The 20,158-nt window shown below is 42.6% G+C and overlaps 1 protein-coding gene and 1 pseudogene across 2 annotated transcripts; one reads left to right on the top strand and one right to left on the bottom strand.

Moving 5' to 3' along the window:
* Positions 1-3,799: 3,799 nt before the first annotated feature.
* On the top strand, positions 3,800-8,712 carry RSRP1 (arginine and serine rich protein 1). The gene is made up of 5 exons (XM_082658752.1): positions 3,800-3,980; positions 4,222-4,810; positions 5,449-5,600; positions 6,791-6,874; positions 7,452-8,712. Exons 2-5 carry the CDS (start codon positions 4,282-4,284, stop codon positions 7,587-7,589), a joined length of 903 nt encoding a protein of 300 aa, XP_082514878.1. The 5' UTR covers positions 3,800-3,980; positions 4,222-4,281; the 3' UTR covers positions 7,590-8,712.
* Positions 8,713-11,147: 2,435 nt separating this feature from the next.
* LOC309837153 (pre-mRNA-splicing factor SYF2-like) lies at positions 11,148-18,930 on the bottom strand (annotated as a pseudogene). Its single transcript, XR_014298555.1, has 6 exons — positions 18,852-18,930; positions 18,523-18,633; positions 15,396-15,514; positions 14,697-14,814; positions 13,568-13,664; positions 11,148-12,292 (listed from the first exon to the last, which is right to left on the bottom strand). The product of XR_014298555.1 is annotated as a pre-mRNA-splicing factor SYF2-like (transcript).
* Positions 18,931-20,158: the final 1,228 nt, after the last annotated feature.

The raw sequence follows: 20,158 nt of genomic DNA on the forward strand, positions 1-20,158 counted from the left end.
AGAGGCACCGATCAGTCCTTATATTGTAATGACACCACTTTTGTGGGTTATTGGGAATGCTATTGACAGGTACACATCTGGATTTGTGTGCTGTTTGCTTGCTTTTCCTGGCTTCTGAGTAGACACCCAAAAGCCAAATGACATGGTACAGGAGACTTCCTAACACCTCTCGATGGTGGCTGCAATGGGGACACGGTGGTCAGCTTCCATGGTGATACTGTAGATAACATCCTCCTGTGATAAGTCTTCATGGCAGGAAAGAGCTGTGTCAAGCTGCTACATCGAGGGGTGCCTCCTGAATAGCATTGCAAGCCTGGTATTTCCATGCCAGAGCCACCAACCCAAGAAACATTCATCTGGAGGAGCAGCAGGAATAACAGCCTAGTTATAGTGAGGCTCAGTAATCACAGGCAGTGGAGTGGCGAGCCCACATGGGGTGATGTTTGAATCAATGGCAGGAATTCCTTGGGACATCTTGGAAGACAGGAATGTCACATCAGGCTGGAGTTTATTGATCTCTGTGTTAACTGCCTTGAATGCTGCACTGGTTGACTGTAGCTAATGATTCTATAGCAGCTCTAACAACAGAGATGTCTCATCTCAACTCATCTCTGATCTAAGATCAATGAATATGTCTTCTGTGTCAGAATTCCTCTTTGCAGCTCTTACTCTCTAGATGAGCTCCGTGGTTGCATGTTCATCTTATCCTGTCGTCTGAGAGAGCTAAGCTTACTTCCTGAGCTACTATCTCAGGTACTTTGGAAGTAACTCCTCCAGTAGTGCTGGAGTCTTCATTTCAATCAGCTGCTCCAAGTTGTATCCCGGACATGGCTCTGTTGACCTTGAAACATGTATTAAGAGCCAGTGGAGTAGCTCCACTCTGCAACTGTTCTTATGTTTTTGGAATCTGACTTTGGTTCCAAAGCATAGTTTTTAGTGGTGGAAAAACTGGATACCACATGAATGTCCATGAACAAGCAATAAGGGATAAAAGGTTAATTTCTAGACAATGGAATATTAGATAGCTGATTGGAAATAAATTAGATCTAAATGGTTTGTCTTAAAGGATCTTGATTATAAGAACAAGTTTCAAATCAGTTTGTTTAGAACGAGCCCATATTCATAAAAAATACCATATGCTTGTATATTTGAAAGAGTTTGAAAATGTTAACGTTGGTTACTTCTAAGTTATGGGGAGGAAGAATGGGGACCTCTTTTAGAGGATTCCATACTTCTAGGGAATGGATTATTAACTTTTACTTTATATATCTTTGGATTTCCTCACCTGTCACAAAATTAGCTGTTATTAAAATTAATGAAAGAATTTAATTTTGGTAGGGGAAAGGACTACTAAATTTTTCTTAACCTATCCTACACCATCTAATACAGTAAACATTCTATAAATATTTATGGAAGGAGATATGGGGGAGGAGGAACAGGTTAAAATATGTTTCACAGTGCTAAAAAGATAACCCTTAAAGCATTAATTGTATGATGAAGCATTGTAGAACCTCTAAATGAACAGTAGGAGGGAGGAAGAAAGAGATACTTGATCAGGCTGGCAGAATAAAATGGGAAGAAGTGAAAAAAGCAAAGTATTATAAAATAAATAATAGGCACCAATGGAAAAGATAAGATCAATATTGCAGTTACTCCAATAAATGTCAATGGGTTGAATTTACCTATCGAATGACAAAATCTTTCATACTGGGTGTAAACACTCAGGTAGGTGTTATTCACCTAACTAGATGTTGTGTACCTTTCAAAACACATACAACAAAGTGAACCTTTAATAAAACGTGATCTCGGGTGGCCTTGGCCTGCAGTGGCTTGCAGCAGGATTTTGGTGTCCGGCCTGAGATTGAGGTTGGGCAGCGGCAATGAGAGCACTGAATCCTAACCACTAGACCACAAGGGACCAGTGACCCGGAACAAGGCCCTGGCCCGTCAGCTGTGTAGAAATGAAGTTCCACATGGAGACGGAAAGTAGTGAAGCAAGTAAACTGTTTATTAGGAGGAAAAAGACTACAGTACGTGCGGATAGACACACGGGCGGGCTCAGAGAGAGAGTCTTGCCCTCCTGGCAGTTTGAATCACTTTTATGGGACATTTCCTCCGGGTTTCCTTTGACCAATCATCTTGCTTTGCCTGGTTCTGAGTCCGTATTTGGTACCTCTCACCATCCTCCCCTGTGTGCGTGTGCCTCTGTTAGCCAAGATGGATTCTAGTGAGGAGGCCTATGTGTAGTTGGCATCACTTACTATGAGGTGGCGCCCCCTCCCTTTTTGAACTCCAAGGAACCTTTCTGTGCATGTGTAGTCGGTGAAGTCTCCTTGACTTCAAGAATGAGGAATACGTGGTCTTTTATCTCTTTTCTGGGCAGGGCCCAGCCTCCTCCATTAACCTGCTTTTATGGAGTTTCTGCTATTATGGAGTTTCTGTCCACAGGGGAGAAACTGTTCAGCCTGGGGCTCATCTATCTTCTGCCTCAGAAGGATACTATTTGCAAGCCACAAGTACCATCAAAATATTTTAGAATACACCTAGCAAGACAAGTACAAGATGTGTATGGAAAAAAGCTACAAAATTTTGGTGAATGTATTAGTTTTCTATTGCTTCAGTAACAAAGAGCAACAGACTTAGTGACTTAAATCAATCCCAACTTATTATCTTACAGTTCTGTAGGTGACACGTCTCACTGAGGTAAAGTCAAGGTGTCAGCAGGGCAGAGAGTGCATTCTTTTCGTAAACCTAGGGGAGAATCCCCAGCACTGCTCCTTCAGGTGTTGGAGGAATTCACTTCTGAGGTCATTGGATTGAGATCTCTGTTTCCTTGGTGCTGCCAGCTGGGAGCCATCCTTAGCTCCTAGACATCTCTCAGGGGTCCTTGTGGAGACCCCACATTTCAGAAGCAGCAATAAAATGTGGAAGTCTTCTCGCGCTTTTAATCTCTCAGGTGATTAGATTAGGCCCACCCTATATAATCCAGGATAAGCGATTTCCTATCTACCTCCCAAGAAAGTAGCTTTTGTAAAAATGCCTGCAAAGCAGCATTGACTTGCAAAAGCAGCTCATAGGACTAATGCTCCTTACATAAGTGGTTAGTTCATTCGATGAAAAATTATTTCAAGGCAATTGTCATGCTTTATTAACAACAATAAATATGTCTAAAATGTATCCTACTTATAAATCCCTAGAAATAAAAGAGTCACCATTGTCTAATCCTTAGCACCAAGAACACTGTCCTCAGAATAGACATCTCAGACGTCATTCTGAACCTTTAAACTAACTTAAAGGTCAGCTATGAGTGCCCTCTGCATTCTGTCTCCACCTTTCTGACTTTTCCTAGCCAAAACACGGGAGTGAAAACCGTTTTCTAAGATAATGCATTGACAGGCATCCTGTGACGTCCAGGGGAAGGCGGCCCGCCGGCCGGACTTGGGTCAGGAGGAAGTGGCCAAGAAGGGTCCAGGGAGGCACAGCCCGAAGGGGAGGAAACGACCCAGTTAACATCGGCCAGGCACACAGTCCCAGAGTCCGGTGTAGCCGGCGCGAGGCTGCCTCGTTTTCACCCGGTTTCAGCCAAGAACACCAAAGAGCCACAGGTTGCTACCCGGATGGAGCTGCGGCTCCCCCTGCCCACCTTCCGTGCTAGGGCGCGCATGCGCATCCTGGAGGCCATTGGGTGAGGCGGTGGGTGGGGCTCGGGGTGGAGAGAGGAGGGGAGCGGCGGTTGGACGAGAGGGGAGCCGCGCCCACCACGCAACGTCTCTGCGCAGGCGCGGGGCGCCAGCTTCTGGTATTTTCGACACGTCTGCCGCGACCCCGTTCAGTCCGCTTTTGGACGTTGGACGTCGGAGGTAGAGGTTGTGAGTCCGCCGTTCAGGAGAAGCAGCGAAAAGCCTCTCTCCGTCCTTAACTGGAGAAGGAAGGCGTCCGCTGGGCCTTTCTCTCCTTGAGTGAGGCGTCGACGGCCCGTGGTGGGTTTTCTGGTGATGGGGTGGCCCTGCGGTCGGTTACCTCAAGGCGAGCGTAGCCGGGCCCTGTGGGCCCCGCGGATTGTGGACGGGGACGGTGGCGGGGCGGGAAGGCCGGCAGCAGACGGCGCCACAGCCCGGAGTTCCGTAGGCCGGGAGGCCCGTTTCTTTTTCGGCCCGAGGCTGCCCGCGCGGCTCACTTCGGGACTTCACTTGTATTTTGTTTCCTCTCGTTTGTTTTTAGGAACTGAGTTCTCGGGCAGGGGTCGTCAGAGCAAAGGAAGCTCGGAAGCTGCCGTCCGAGATGTCCAGCTACGTGAACGACCTGTGGCCGGGCTCGCCGCACAAGGCCTCCCCCTCGTCGTCGCGGTCGGGCCCGTCCAGCCGGCTGTCCTCGGCGTCCGGGAGCCGCTCTCCCCCGAGCTCTCCGTCCCGATCCATCGTCTCGACTCGGTCGTGGTCGCGGAGCCGCAGCCGCAGCCCGCCCCGGCGGAGGAGCAGGTCGAGGTCTCGCTCCCGAAGGCGCCACCGGAGGAGGTACCGGCGCTACTCGCGCTCGTACTCGCGGAGCCGCTCGTACTCGCGGAGCCGCTCGCGCCCCCGCAGCCGCCGGTACCGGGAGAGGCACCACGGCTCCTCCAGGAGGTCCTACCGGTCCCTCAGCCGCCCCCGCTCCCGAGGCCGCTCGCCTTACCGGAGGGCCTACGCCTTCGCGCGGGACCGCCCGTACTACGGCTTCGGCCGCACCGTCTACCCGGAGGAGCGCAGAGGCTGGAGGGGGCGATCCCGGACCAGGTCGCGCAGCCCAACCCCATTTCGTCTGAGTGAGAAGGGTGAGTCGTCGGTCGTCGAGAGAGGCGTTAGGGGAAGGAGGAAGGACTCCAGTAGGTTAATAGTTAAAACTACTCTGTAGTGGGCGCCCAGTTTTAAAATGGACGGCATGCTTTCTCCTTGGGAGTAAGGCTGTGCACGTTAAATGGCTTGGTGGAGGGTGGTTCTGGGTGGAGCCTTGAAATTGTCAGGCAGTTAGTTATTTACCCACCGTGTGCTTTTACTTGTTGATCATTTAGGGATGCTTGTTTTTCTCAGCAAAATAAGTAGAGTTCTTTTTCCATCAATAGAAATATATCTTACATGTGGAAGTACCGTGTAAATGTCTAGATACTACTAGTTTAAAAGCACAAACATAGGGCTTCCCTGGTGGTGCAGTGGCTGAGAGTCCGCCTGCCGATGCAGGGGACGCGGGTTCGTGCCCCGGTCCGGGCGGATCCCACATGCCGCGGAGCGGCTCGGCCCCTGAGCCATGGCCGTTGGGCCTGCGCGTCCGTAGCCTGTGTTCAGCCACGGGAGAGGCCACAACAGCGAGAGGCCTGTGTACAGCCAAAAAAAAAAGCACAAACACAGTTTGTGATTTTTGAGTTTTCTGGAGAAATACTACAGGATAAATGAACACTTTGTGTTTCCTTTGTAGATCGAATGGAGCTGTTAGAAATAGCAAAAGCCAATGCCGCAAAAGCATTAGGAACAGCCAACTTTGACTTGCCAGCCAGTCTCAGAACTGTTTCTGTATCTAAAGAAACCAACCGTGGAACAGCTGTACTGAATAATGGTGCAAAGTCTGAGGTAAGTGTTTTAGATTTATCCAAACAAAATCTTCAGGAAACTACTACCAGAAAGATCTGATTAGCCATTTTTATTTGATTTGCCTTAGACTGCTTCCTGGAAAGGCTAGCTAAATATAATTTAAAATAACAGATCTGACAATACTAGATAGTCTCCCCCCGTGAAAATGGGAGACTAATGAACTTTATTTTCAGTTGACACAGTACTAATTACTTTCATAATTGTAGCTGGTACTTTGGTGATTTCTATGTAGTTACCAAGTTTTTCTAGCTAGTTTTTTATGGAGTATTTATCTGTAGCGCTCATTTGCAGCATTATGTTCCCACAAATTCCGTACTCAACATACAGTATAGTTTATCTGCTTTATTTCTGTCTTATAGAAATCATGAATGTGGTCTCCAGACATTGATGAAGAAAATCTGTTGGTAATTGATACATGTGCAAAAGCATCAGAGGTTTAACTAATTTGAAGTTTATGTTGACACACTGAAAGCTTAGTTTTTTGTTGGTAGATCCCTATGCATGCTAGAATTTGGGACAGGTACTAAACTAAACAAAAGTGTACTTTGTAATGGTGGGGCATCTGATATAGATGTCCCTTTCATAATATATGCAATATATTCCAGATGTTTTGAGAGATTACAGAAGAAGAGGCCTGCTTCACTTGCAGATAAGTTTATTACAATTCTCCAGAAATGTGCAGCATAAAATTCATAGCTTAAAGGTTTAAGGTAGTTAGGAATTGATAACACTCAGTTAACATAGGAAAGATGGGTTATCTCCTGTCATTCAGATCCAGATGTGGGTTTGCCTAAGTATTAGTGGTGGACAAAAAAGATCTTAGTTCAGTCGCTTTTTCAGACGGTTAGGTTCCCAACTGGATGGGCAAATGCCTTAGTTCTTTGAAACTAGGTGTTTTCTGGTATGACTTGACTTTCAAAGTTACTTGAATTTGCATCGGGGGATACAATACTCCTTTATGGGGAAGAGTGTCTTAAGCCTATCATTGAATCAGTTTTGTTATGGGGAAAACTCAACAGAGTACTATGTTATTTATTTTAGGATGTTAACTATTTGGTTACATCCAACTTGATTTGTGTCTCTACAAGTGAATTTGTAATACAGTTGGGCTGCTTTTTATACCTACGAGGGTATGGTTTTTTAAAATTTACTTTCTCTTACCTGTCTAGCTGTCGGATAAGTTAATAGAAGATGAAACAGAAAATCCCAACGAGAAGTCTTCCCAGCAAAAAAGCATAGCTTTTAGCTCTAATGTAAGTATATCTAAGCACTGACCACTCAAAAACTGGCCTTAAACATATTTCTGTTATGTGGGTTTTTATTTTTGTTGGCTCATTGTTTTTATGATGATAATTCGAGGCCTACTAAGCCACTAAATAAATAGAATTAAAAAAAATTTTTTTGTATGGTTCTTACAAGTGACCAATATAATGGGCTCCTACTTTAATATCTACATTCTCAGTCTCAATATTTTGTCCTCCTTTTAATTATTCCTGTTTTCCTTTTTAACTGTTAAAATATTCAAAAAACAAGTCTCAGAATATCCTGTAGTCAGAATATTTTAAAATGAGCTAAGGGCTTAATAAACAAAATTTCAAAACTATTTTTAATACTTCACTACTGCAATAGTGACACATGCCTTGCATATGTCTGATTTGATTGAATCAAGTTGCAAGTGCAGTCCGTGGCTTTGCATTTATTTGGTTGGTGTCTCTTTTAAGTTCTAGTCTTAAATGGAATTATTTAATGTATTTTGTAAAAAGCGAGTATTTTAAATGTGTATAATAATATTTGTTTGGGAAGCTGACTTAAGAACTTGTTCTCTTACAGAATTCTGTAGCAAAGCCATTGCTTCAGAAATCAGCTAAAGCTACTGCTGAAGAGACCTCTTCAGGATCCCCAAAAATAGATAAGAAGAAAAGTCCATATGGACTGTGGATACCTGTCGAAAAGAACATCAATAGCTAAGGTTGCCTGAAATGCATTTTTTTTTTGCAAGTTTGTTTTCAGCATTATTCCATTCCTTTGAACCATTTAGTGATAATTGTTGCAATTACAGATGACAACACAGAAAGATGTAAATACTTAATATTTAAATATTAACATTTTAGATTTCTCTTGCAGAGAGGAGATAGCACAAATGGACCAGAGGTTACGCACAGGTGGCATTCTTGTATATATACTTGTAAATATTTTATATAATATGGATTGGTTATGTAGAAGTGAAATTTTTAAGACAAACAGTAATTGAACTGTTTGTGTTGTATATATTTTATTAATAAATTTGTTTTTATTTTAGTTTCACTTTATTGTATATATTTTACATAATGGGTTTTTATTTAATGAAGAAGAATGAGGTGGTATCTCTTGTTTAAAGCCTTGCTAATCCCAGATCCAAATCCATGAACTGACAGCATAGGGCTCTGTGATCTTACCTGAGAGTTTGTGAGAAATGTTGAATCTGAAATCTACCCCAGAACTGAATTAGAAGCTGATTTGTAAAGTACTCCCGGTTGATGTAGATACTCATTAAAATTTGGGAAGTTTGGCCTAAGACTTAAAAGAATACTGGCATAGTGTTATCCTGGAAGAATTGAGCTTCACGGCAGGAAACTCAGCCAGAGAGGGGTTGAAACAATGCCTCACTGGGTTATAAAATCAGAGGTTTCGTTGCATTTTTTTCTTATTATGTTTTAAAAAGTATTTATTGGGCTTCCCTGGTGGCACAGTGGTTGGGAGTCTGCCTGCTGATGCAGGGGACGCGGGTTCGTGCCCCGGTCTGGGAAGATCCCGCATACTGCGGAGCGGCTGGGCCCGTGAGCCATGGCCGCTGAGCCTGCGCATCCGGAGCCTGTGCTCCACAACGGGAGAGGCCACAACAGTGAGAGGCCCGCGTACCGCAAAAAAAAAAAAAAAAAAAAAGTAGTTATTGATTTGAAATTCTTCATTGCTTTTTACTGTAGCTGGGAAAGACCTTAACTAAGCACATAAAAATTTAGAGATTGAATGTTACACTTAACTGAAAAGTCTGGGCAGTTGGTTTAAACGTTAGCTGATTATGGATTTTTGTGGTTTTGCCTGTTAATACATTCTAGTGGATACCAAAACTAGGAGGATTTAAGCCAGTTTTAGATGGTCTCTCCAAGTGTTAATTTGACTTAATCAAGTGTTTGGATTAAACATAAAATGCCAGCTTAATGAATTTATTTTGCCTGTGTGCTAGGCTTTAGCAACAAAACATGTCTTGCTAGAACCTAAGCAAAAAATAAAAATCCTAGTAGATCAAAAACATGCATGAGGTTTTATTTTAGTGATGGGGGTGGGTACTATTGATTGCTTGAATGTTTTTCTTTTCTACTCCTTGGAATCTTGCCCTAATTTTGAACAGACTCTTTAGTTTGGGAAATAATGAAATAGACTTCCAATAGGCAGGGATAACAAGTTAGAGAATAGGATGAGGAGAATATTAGAGGCAAGACAAAAAACCTGGGAAAAGACAAACACCCAGAAATTAGATAATAGATGAGCAGGCTTAAGTCCTAAATTTTTAAGTAGAAGTTGACTTTAAAAAGATGGTGAAGAATCCTCAAGTGCAATGTAATACTGTATTAACTAAAGCTGTGCTGTCCAGTATTTTACCTGCATTTCCCATGAAGACAGCCACCAGCCACTGTGGCTATTGACCACTTGAGAAGTTGGCTAGTATGACTGAGGAACTGAATTTTAAGTAACCACTTACTGGAAAGTGCAGATAATAGAATACTTCTATGGTAGAACATTGTATTGCATAAGAGCTGCTCTTAAATTTGACCCTATGAAAAATTTAAATGTACAAATTTAGACTTGGATGTATACATTCCTGGACATATAATTTCTATTCCTATAGTAAAGCTATAGAACTCAAGGATTTCCTTGTAAGGGAGACTTTTGCAATGAATTGATGACATAATGCTAAGATCATTTTCACCTTCACTTAGCTGGTAACAGAAAAGCACCTGCTTTGATTATGACCTTATGTAAGAGGTTTGGCTAGTTGCTATGGATATGTGCCACTTCTGAGATTTCACTTCTACAGTGGTCTTTTCCTTCAGCCTTGAGACTTGCCTATTTTCCCTTTATTAGTTCATTTTCTTTTTACTACCTAGTATCCTGAAAAGAATGTACACTTTCTCCATTTTTTTTTCATAATCACCCCATGAAGTCCTGTCAGTCCTTGTCTAACCTGACCTTGTCGTTAGTGTGGCCAGGACAACTGTGCTCAGTCTCTCCTAGGCTTTGTAACACAGAAGATAACTCGTTGTGCATATTCCCAGACTGCCTGTCATTACATAAGTGGGATGCAGTTGCCCAGGTGTGATACCACGTCATTACATAACCTGTGGACAATATAGCAAACAGGCGCTGACAGTGAGAAATTGTACCAAGAGACTAGATTTAGTGCGGTCCAATAGAAAGGAGAGCTTCAATGAAAAGTAAAAAGGTGAATTCGTTTTTTACCCCAGTAGATGTTAAAATATTTAAACATATAATGTAGAAAAGTGGTATTTTACTTTTTCTGGGTAGGTGTTGTGATTCAGTGTGTATGTTACACTTAAAGCACACCTCAATTTGCCCCAGTCACATTTCAGATAATCACTAGTGACATATGGTGGGTGGCTACCATTTTGGAAAGCACAGCCCTAGATTGTAGGTTCAGGTGTGTAATGCTTTGCTTTTTTTCTAGAGAAGCCATGATTACTGAACCAACCACAGCATGCTGTCCTTTGGTTTTCTTTGCTGAAGCACTTATTAAACTTACCTAGCAAAATAAAACTTGTTCTTATGCGGGCTCACTTTTCACTATTTCTTCATGGAGTCCTTTCTCAAATTTTTCTGTCATTCAGGCAGAAATTTCCATGCATTTGTCTTCTTTTCTTTGACCTCTTCCATTATCTACAGTGGCTTTTTGTCCTTTGCCCACTGTTAGGATTCTATCCTTAGCCTACTCCCTCTACAAGCTCTTTTGCTAATTTCCTCCACTCTGTCTTTAACTACCATCTACTAACTGAAGAGTATCAATTTCTGAACTCTAGTTTCCAAAGCTTGCCTCAGCTCTTCAAAATGAACCTTTCCCATACTGAGCTAATTACAGTATTGCCCGTTTGAATTAGTGGCTTTTACCATCCACCTAGTCACCTTCAGAGTAGTCTTCAGATCATACTGACATCTGTTTTTTTGGTTGGCTATTGCGAGCACTTTTCTCCTCTGGGGAAATCCTATTTGTCCTTTAAGCCCAAGTCAGTATGATGTCTTTGAAGACCTATTAATTTTTCCCTCCCCTCCTTTTCCCTTAGTAGAAAGGTATTATTAAACGTTTCTTTGAAAATACAGGAGAAGAAAAAACTACTGGCATGTTATTACTCTTGATAAGATTGGGCAGCATGGGTGTGTATTTGTGTCAAATTATTTTTAAAAAAAAGTAAAATTACCACATCTGTTCCCATTCCCAGGAGCAATCACTGTAAATAGTATGGTGCACATCCTGGATTTTATTTCTATGCCTGTACAAACCTCTTTATATAGGTAAGAGCATCTTTTCATGTTAGATCTGTCTCATTCTGTAGTTGTATGACTGTACCACAATGTTAAAATTTCCCTATTCACAGTACACTGAATATACCTTTATTATTAGCATTTATATTACCATCTTTATAAACCCGTCATTAGCTAAATCGGAGCTTCCTACTCGTTGATCAATAAGTGTGCCCAGCTTATACTGATCTCAAGCCTAGGCATGTTTTTATTCACGTAACATGGCACAATCTTCACTTTCATGGCATACTCCTGACTTCAGGTTTTCTGTCCTCTGTTTCCCATAATTACTACTAAAATCGCATGTCCTAATTTTTTAGTTACAGTTGAAATAAGGTTAGAATTCCAGTTAGCCTTTAAAAAAAAGATTGTATTATGTGTATTTTAATAATATTTTCACCAAGTGTTTTAACTTATTTCTTCCAAGGGATATTTGCTTTTTGAAGGATGGCATATTTGTAAAATGCTACTGGAGAATCAGTCTCCCACCCTCTATGCTTGCCCCATAAATGCACCTGGGCCATGGGATACAACATGGGACAGGCAAGCACCTGCTAATTGGAGCAGGGAGGGATTAGGTTGAATTTCCAGTGACCACTGCCTGCCTTTCACTACCTACCATAGCTTATAAGAAGAATTAGTGCCAATTTAGCAACTCACCTCTGAAGCTCCCAAGTTCAACTCCAGGTCAAGTCAAATGTATGACAGATTTCAGCATGATGATGACTTGTGTTCGTATCTAAGGATTTTAAGCCTAGCAGAGTGCACACGTTAAGCACACACTTCAAACAAAGAAATACAAGACATTTTTCTAAAACAAATGAATAATAAATATATAAGTATGAAAATACACAGATTTGTAGAACATGTCTTTACAAATTATAAAAGGAAAGAGTCCTGATTTACTGGTACAATTTGGCAGAACAGTTCCTGAAGGAGATTAGACAGCTGTTCTTCTTTCCAAGTTTTGTTTAGTTTCAGCTGTATATTTCCCATAGAATCTTTCTGCCTTGTTGAATTTGGCATTCCTTTCATTAATGTAGTCAATATCTGCATCATCATAAGGACGTCTCTGGCTGTATTTGTCTCGTTTTTCAATTCTGTAACAGAAACAAATATACAGAATTCAAAGTGGCATTCCTTTTTTTTTTTTAATTTATTTATTTTTGTGTTGGGGCCTCGTTGCTGTGCGTGGCCTTTTCTCTGGTTGCAGTGAGCAGGGGCTACTCTTCATTGTGGTGCACGGGCTTCTCATTGCGGTGGCTTCTCTTGTTGCAGAGCATGGGCTCTAGGACCGCAGGCTTCAGTAGTTGTGGCTTGCGGGCTTAGTTGCTCTGCGGCATGTGGGATATTCTCGGAGCAGGGATCGAACCCATGTCCCCTACGTTGGCAGGTGGATTCTTAACCACTGTGCCACCAGGGAAGTCCCTCCTTTTTGTTCTTAATAGTTAAGCCTGAAAGCAATATCTTTAGAAAGCATCCTACAAGGATATATGTTCAATGAGCATTCTTCTTGAATTTAATCTTAACAGTATCATCAGATGATCTGGTCTGAAGTTTGGGAAATTACCCAGGTTCACGGTGAAATATGAGTGGTCACATATTACGTTGAGAGAATTTTTATACGTACTCTGTAGATTCTGCCTAGTAGTTACCCCATTCAAAACACATATAAGCAACATAAGTGTCCATCGACAGATGAATGGATAAAGATGTGGCACATATAAATGGAATTCTACTCAGCCATAAAATGAAACATAATTTGAGTTATTTGAGGTGGATGGACCTAGTGTTTGTCATACAGAGTGAAGTCAGTCAGAAAAAATACCGTATGCTAACACATATGGAATCTAAAAAAAAATGGTTCTGATGAACCTAGGGGCAGGACAGGAATAAAGACACAGACGGAGAGAATGGACTTGAGGAGGAGGGTGGGGTGGGGGGAGGGTAAGCTGGGACGAAGTGAGAGAGTAGCATTGAAATACATACACTACCAAATGTAAAATAGCTAGTGGGAAGCAGCTGCATAGCGCAGGGAGATCAGCTTGATGCTTTGTGACCACCCAGAGGGGTGGGAGAGCGAGGGTGGGAGGGAGACACAAGAGGGAGGGGATATGGGATATATGTATACATATAGCTGATTCACTTTTTTATGCAGCAGAAACTAACACAACATTGTAAAGCACTTATACTCCAATAAAAATGTTAAAAAAAACACACATATAAAAGTGGTGGTGAATGGGACCATTCTTCAGACTAATAATTCAAATGTTCCTTAACTTCAATCCAGTTGCTACACTTCAAGACCATATAGTTAATTTTGTTATTAAGCATGAATCACTACTAAAACTTTAGGCTGCATTTGTAGTACTTACTGCTTTTCCAAGTCTACGACCATCCTATCAGTTTCCTCTGTGGAAGGCACGTGTGTTCCGTGAAGAAGACTGTTAGATGTTGGGTAGAACTCCTCCACTGAAAAAGTGAAGTGGTGAGTAACACAAAAAAAGATCCTATACCTTCAGAACTGGACAATGTTTAGTGGTCAAAAGTGGAAAACTTTGAGATACTTGATTTCAAAGAAATAGAATTCAGACCAAAAATATATATATTTAAGAAATATCTACTCCTGGGACTTTCCTGGCAGTCCAGTGGTTAAAACTCCATGCTTCCACTGCAGGGGGCGTGGGTTCGATCCCTGATCTGGGAACTAAGATCCTGCATGCTGTGTGGCCAAAAAATAAAAAACCTCCAAAGCCCAAATGAGTTAGCTGAGGACCACAGGTTAATGGAATTAACGAAGTTCATACAGTAGGAGAGCTTGAGTAACATGCTCAATTGAGGGCACAATTTACAGCCCGCTCCACTATCTTACACTATCACTATTAAAACAGTCTTGATCTTTAGCACAGTACCTGTCTTACATAATTAGGTAAGGAGTGTAGTTTACCATTGTTTACTGTGCATGACGAAAGAAAGTATTACTGTGTCCCTTACCTGTGGATAAGGGTAATAGCAACAGTAATAATCAATGATAACAAATAATAGCCAATACATATACAGTGCTTTCTATGTGCCAAGCACTGATTGAGGGCATTGTATGACTTTATTTAATCTTGATAATAACCCTGTGAGTTGGGCACTGTTGTTATTCCCTATTTACAGATGAGGAAACAGAAAAATAGTGTGACACAGCTACTAAGTGGTGGAGCCGGGACCCAAGGCCAGGAAGCAAAGCTCCAGAATCAGCACTCTTAAAGGCCTTTCAGTAACATACATAATGTATGCTTTTAAATCACATCGACCTACTGCTTTTCTCTCAGTCTCTCATATGTTTCCATGTCAGGTCTGATCTGCTTTGTCAACCTATGATACTGGTGTAATTGGGCAGCAGCATAATCTGAAAAAATGAGAACCCATACTATTTTAGATGTTGGGTGGGGCATTATTAGACTTGTTAAATGGGCCATTAATAGGCCCATTCAATAAAGTAAAAGCCACTTTTACCTGAAAATCCCAGATTGGGGTTTTTCCTCCTCTTTTTCCTCTCCCATTTTTCTGCATCTTCTGCACTGATCTCGAGCAACTTCACTTTCTTATAGTCTTCCCCTCTTGCTGTACATTCCTAAAACGAGGGGAAAAAACATTAGCTTTATTGCCTTATACAATTCCTTAATTCCTTTCAAATCAAAGGCCTAAAGACTGCCATCAAGACAGTAAAATGGCCAGTTTACAAAGAAAATTGTGGAATCTGCTATATCTGTAAGAATACATCTATAAAACTGACACCAAAAATAGCTGTGGGGGACACATTAGATGTCCATCAAAATCCTTGCTTGCCTCCTTTCTGGACTCATGGCCGCCCATTTCTCAACGTCCCTTGCAGCTGCATCAGGCCAGGTGACTTGGGCTGCTCAACTGGGAACTGATAGAGGAGAGGCTCATGAGCTTTATCTTTTCTTATTGTTGGAGCTTTTGTTACTGTGGCTTAACCTTTTACCCTAATATCCATTATGTGGCTGCAACTGTGTGCCAGGCAGTGTTGTAAATGTCTTCCATATTTTATTCTCAAAACTCTCTAAGGTACAGATGAGGAAACCAGAGCTGGAACGCTTAATGCTTAACTACCATGCAATATACTGCCTGAACAAAACACAATATAATATTTGAATCCACAGCTTATGAAGGTGGCAGGAGTGTACTTACTTTTCTTTTTCCTGCAATTCCCATTCCAAATGAGCTTTCTTAGCTTCCCAATTTGCAGGTAATTTAAGTCTTTTATCTTCCTCCACAACTTCCTGGTGATTTAATTTTCGAGCTTCATTCTACCACCAGGACACAAAGTTTGTCAGCAGAGGTATGGAAACAAATCCAAATAAATGTTACCTATCTTGTATGGTAGGCCATCCAAAATGGACTTAGGGATTTTATCCTGAAAGGAAGGGAGCCACTGGAGAAGTTTGTGTGAGAGTGTGTTTGTACTGAAGAGATTTCATGTAGGGGGAAGAGAGGTAAACACCAATATCTATACCTTTAAGTATTATTTTACTGCCTTCAAGGAACCATGTGGTAAAGATGGAAAGAGCAATAGTTTGGGAGTAAGAAGCCCTGAGAAATATACTGATTTGACTACTCCCTAGCTGTGTGATGTAAGCAAGTCGCTTAGGATTGGATTGAAACAGCATTTCCCAAAGTATGAGTTCCACTGTACAGAGGTACTTGAGATGATTTTAGATACTACTGAATGACACAGTCACATACTGAGAAAGTGATTCCATTTCTCATTCCTTTTTTAATTCAGATTGGGTTGAAGACAAAATTTCAGTTTTAACACGTCTAAAAACACCTATCTTAATGCCTCATTTAGTCTCCCTTTAAAAACAAACAGAGGGGGCATTCCCTGGTAGCGCAGTGGTTAAGAATCCGCCCGCCAATGCAGGAGACACGGATCGAGCCCTGGTCCGGGAAGATCCCACATGCCTCGGAGCAACAAAGCCCGTGTGCCACAACTACTGAGCCTGTGCTCTAGAGCCTTCGAGCCACAGCTACTGAGCCTGAGTGCCACAACTACTGAAGCCTGCACTCTAGAGCCTGTGAGCCACATCTACTGAGCCTGCGTGCACAACTACTGAAGTCCACGTGGCTAGAGCCCATGCTCCACAACAACAGAAGCCACTGCAATAAGAAGCCTGCACGCCGCAACAAAGAGTAGCCCCCGCTCACCACTAGAGAAAGCCCACATGCAGCAACGATCACCCAATGCAGCCAAAAATAAAATAAATATTTATTAAAAAAATAAAAACACTGAGCAAGTGGACAGGTGGTCACATTTACAGTATAAACCATGAAGGTGGTATGAGAAGGACTACAATCTAATTTTCCTATTATCTATGAAGTTCAGAAAGTTTTAGGTGACAGAGTTAGTGGCAGAGTTAGGCCAAGAACCCAAATTTCCTGATTTCTAGCTGGTTTTCTTTTCTACCTATAATATTGTAATATCTCTGTAACCACAATACCATCAGCATACTCCCCAAATAATTCCTTATTATCAAATATCTTGTCAGTGTTCACATTTTCCTGATGGTCTCATAAGTGTTCATTATTATTTTTACAATCTGTTTGAATTGGAATTCAGACAAGTCCCACATGTTGCGATTAGTCAACATGTATGTACACCTCTTAAGGTTTATTTAATGTATAGTTTCCTTTTCCATCTTTTTTATCCATTGCTTTTTTGAGGAGTGTGAAAATGTGTTGACTGTCCTATTGTTTCCCAAAGTGGCATCTGCTAGTTGCCTCCCTATAATGTCCTATAACATATTTTTTGACCCCTGTATTTCCTGTAAATTGGTCAATAGATCTAGTGGCTTCATCCAATTCAGGTTAGATTTATTTTTTTTTTAAGATTTATTTATATTTATTTATTTAATTTTATTTTTGGCTGTGTCGGGTCTTAGTTGCGGCACGCGGGATCTTCGTTGAGACATGCAGGATCTTTTGTTGTGGTGCGCGGGCTTCTCTCTAGTTGTGGCGTGTGGGTTTTCTCTTCTCTAGTTGTGGCGTGTGGGTTTTCTCTTCTCTAGTGGCATGTGGGTTCCAGAGCGCGTGGGCTCTGTAGTTTGCGGCACACGGGCTCTAGTTGAGGTGCGCGAGTTCAGTAGTTGTGGCGTGTGGGCTTAGTTGCCCTGTGGCATGTGGGATCTTAGTTCCTCGACCAGGGATTGAACCCGCGTCTCCTGCATTTTAAGGCAGATTCTTTACCACTGGACCACCAGGGAAGTCCCCAATTCAGGTTAGATTTATTTTTAGCAAGTCTACTTATATGAAACTGGTGCTACATACTTCTATCAGGAGACACATAATCTCTGATTTTATCCTTTTTGTGATGTTCACAGCCACTGACTGTGATCCAGTGACTCATTAAAAACTGCAAAAGGGGGATGTTTGAATTATATCATTGCTTCTTCACACATCATCCGGCCTCCTATTTTTTTTTTTTTTTACAGTATTTCAAGTGAATTAAGTATGTCCCACTAGTTTTTAGATTGCGTTTTTCTGCGCAAATAGAGATAACTACCATCCTCACACATACCTCTTGTCTCCAGCTGCCTGCTGACCTATCCTAATGAGGACTTTTCCTTTGCTCTTGTTCCTACTGCTCTATACCACTTCCCCCAACTCCTTTACTTGTCTAATAATATCCTACCCATTTTTCAAGCAGCGTAGTTGTCACCTTAGTCTCTAGTTGTCAGTCTTCTTCTCTGCACTTCTGAGGCACTTTGTTCCTCCCTCTAACATACCATTTACCAAGTCGTGAAGTAATTATTTGTTACGGATCTGCCTCCATAACTGGGCAGAAGCCTTACCATATTTACCGCTGTATCCACACCATCTGTTGATAGTTGGCTATAGCACACTAGAGGCCATTAGGCGAGGGGCTGTTTTTGGATGAATGACGCCAACTTGCTGCGTGACAACAGACAAGTTACTTTCCATTTCTGGTCCACGGTATCCCGCTCCATGAAAAGAAAGGTTTGACAGAATCACTTGAGCTGAGAGGAGGGTGCAGGGAGAGGATGCTTAAAAAAATACCAATGTCTGTGTTTAGAAACTGATCAAATCAGACACCCTGGAAGTGAGGCCTAAGCATGTCTAGCTTTTAAAAGGTCTCAAAGTGACTTCAGTGTGATTCCAGGTTGAGAACCACCGGGACCGAACTTTCATCTAGCTCTGCAGGTCTGTCACACGCGCTGGTGCGGCTTCCTCGTCGCTCCACAAACGCGCACGGGCCTGGCCACGTGACAGGTCTCAGCTGGCCTCTGGGGCGACTCACCCGCTTCAGGTGCAGCTCCCGGAATTTGCGCAGTCTCAGTTCGCGCTTCTGGGCGGCCAGCTCCTCGGCCGCCGCAGGGGGCTGCTGCTCCTCTGCGCCGTCCACCTGCACCTGCGGCGGAGGACAGGCTGGAGGCGGGGCCGGTTCGGCTTCTTCCCGGACGGCCCAGGTGATTCCCCGCGGTTCCCGACAGGCCGGGCGCCCTCACCGCCGACCCCGACCCCACAGTGTCTGCTCCCCCGTCTCTGCCTCCCTGGCACTACCTCTTCGTCTAGCCGCCGTCGTCTAGCCTACGCTCCCAACCGTTGGGCAAGACCAGCCCCACCCACCTCCTCTGCCTTAGCCTTTGCCGCCATCACCCGGTAGCGCTTTTTCCCCAGACTTCCTGCGACAACTTTTCCGAGTCTCCAGCTCACTTCCGTCAGCCAGCAGCCACAGGTTTCGGGACAAAGCCCCGCCCCTTTCTGCTTCCCCAGCTGAGGAACCAATCCCTTGGGCTGTATCCGATTGGGCCAGGCTTGGGCCCAGGCGCACTGAGTGGAGACACGAGGGCAGCGCGGCGGAATCGTCTGAGGAAGAGGGGTAAAAGGAAGAAAACGCCACCAAAAGTGTGAGAAAGCAACCCAGAGCACAGATTGTGCCCATCAAGTGACCAAAGTAGGCCTACAGTCACCATCACAGCATCCTATCTTAATCTTTGCGTGGCGGTACAACGCCCGGTACAACGGAAGCTCCAAGAGAACAGGATATGTTTCTGTCTTGTTCACAGCGGATTCCCTGTGCCCCGAACTGTTTGAATGAAGAAAGGAAGGAACAAATTGACTGAGGGTACTCGGGATCTCTTCCTCAAGCATCTCCGAGATGCAGAAAGAGTTCTTGGATTAATGTGAGATTTTGACTTTCTTCTCAGAATTCTGCATAGGACACCATTCTTCGTATATCTGTCCATTCATTCAGTAATGAACTGTATAACCATTCTCTATTTAACTCGTCTATTCTTTGGTTCATCATCTATGAAAAATAAATAATAATACAATACCCATGTTACAGAGTAGTTTGAGGACAAATTCGACAATATTTGTGACTTGTGCCTGGCCCATGGCAAATGACCAATATACCAGTTGGGATTAGGTGTGTCCTCCTCCTAAGATGTCTTTAAATGTTTTTCTTCAGGGGGCCCTAACCTTCACCACCTTAAGGGTCAGTTTCCCCTGTTACAGCTTTTCATACTTCTTCTTTGTGGCGCCTACATAAATAATTAAATAAGCGTGGAACTGACTGTTTAGTGCAGTTAATTTAAATGAGACAAGTTTCTTAACAACTATGAAAGCAGCAAATCTAGCAGTCATAAGCTTATATTTTTTCTACATTATGATTTGACAGAGCAGTCGTAACACGTATTTTTATTCTTTAGGAATACAGAAATGTCAGTTATTTTCAGTATGATCACTTAACCAGAATTACACGATTTGTAAAAATATTTTATCCGTCAAAGCCCTACATACTCAAACCAAGTAATTAAGGAGAGTTTAATAAAGGGACTGTTTACAGAATTGTAGACTGGGTTAAGAGAAACCAACAAAAGAGTGAAGCATTCCAGGGCTAGCAACAAGAGGGAGCTATTGCTACCCCTAAT

This window comes from Grampus griseus (genome assembly GCF_964374135.1).
Source record: "Grampus griseus genome assembly, chromosome: 1".
In the NCBI taxonomy this organism is placed as follows: Eukaryota; Metazoa; Chordata; class Mammalia; order Artiodactyla; family Delphinidae; genus Grampus; species Grampus griseus.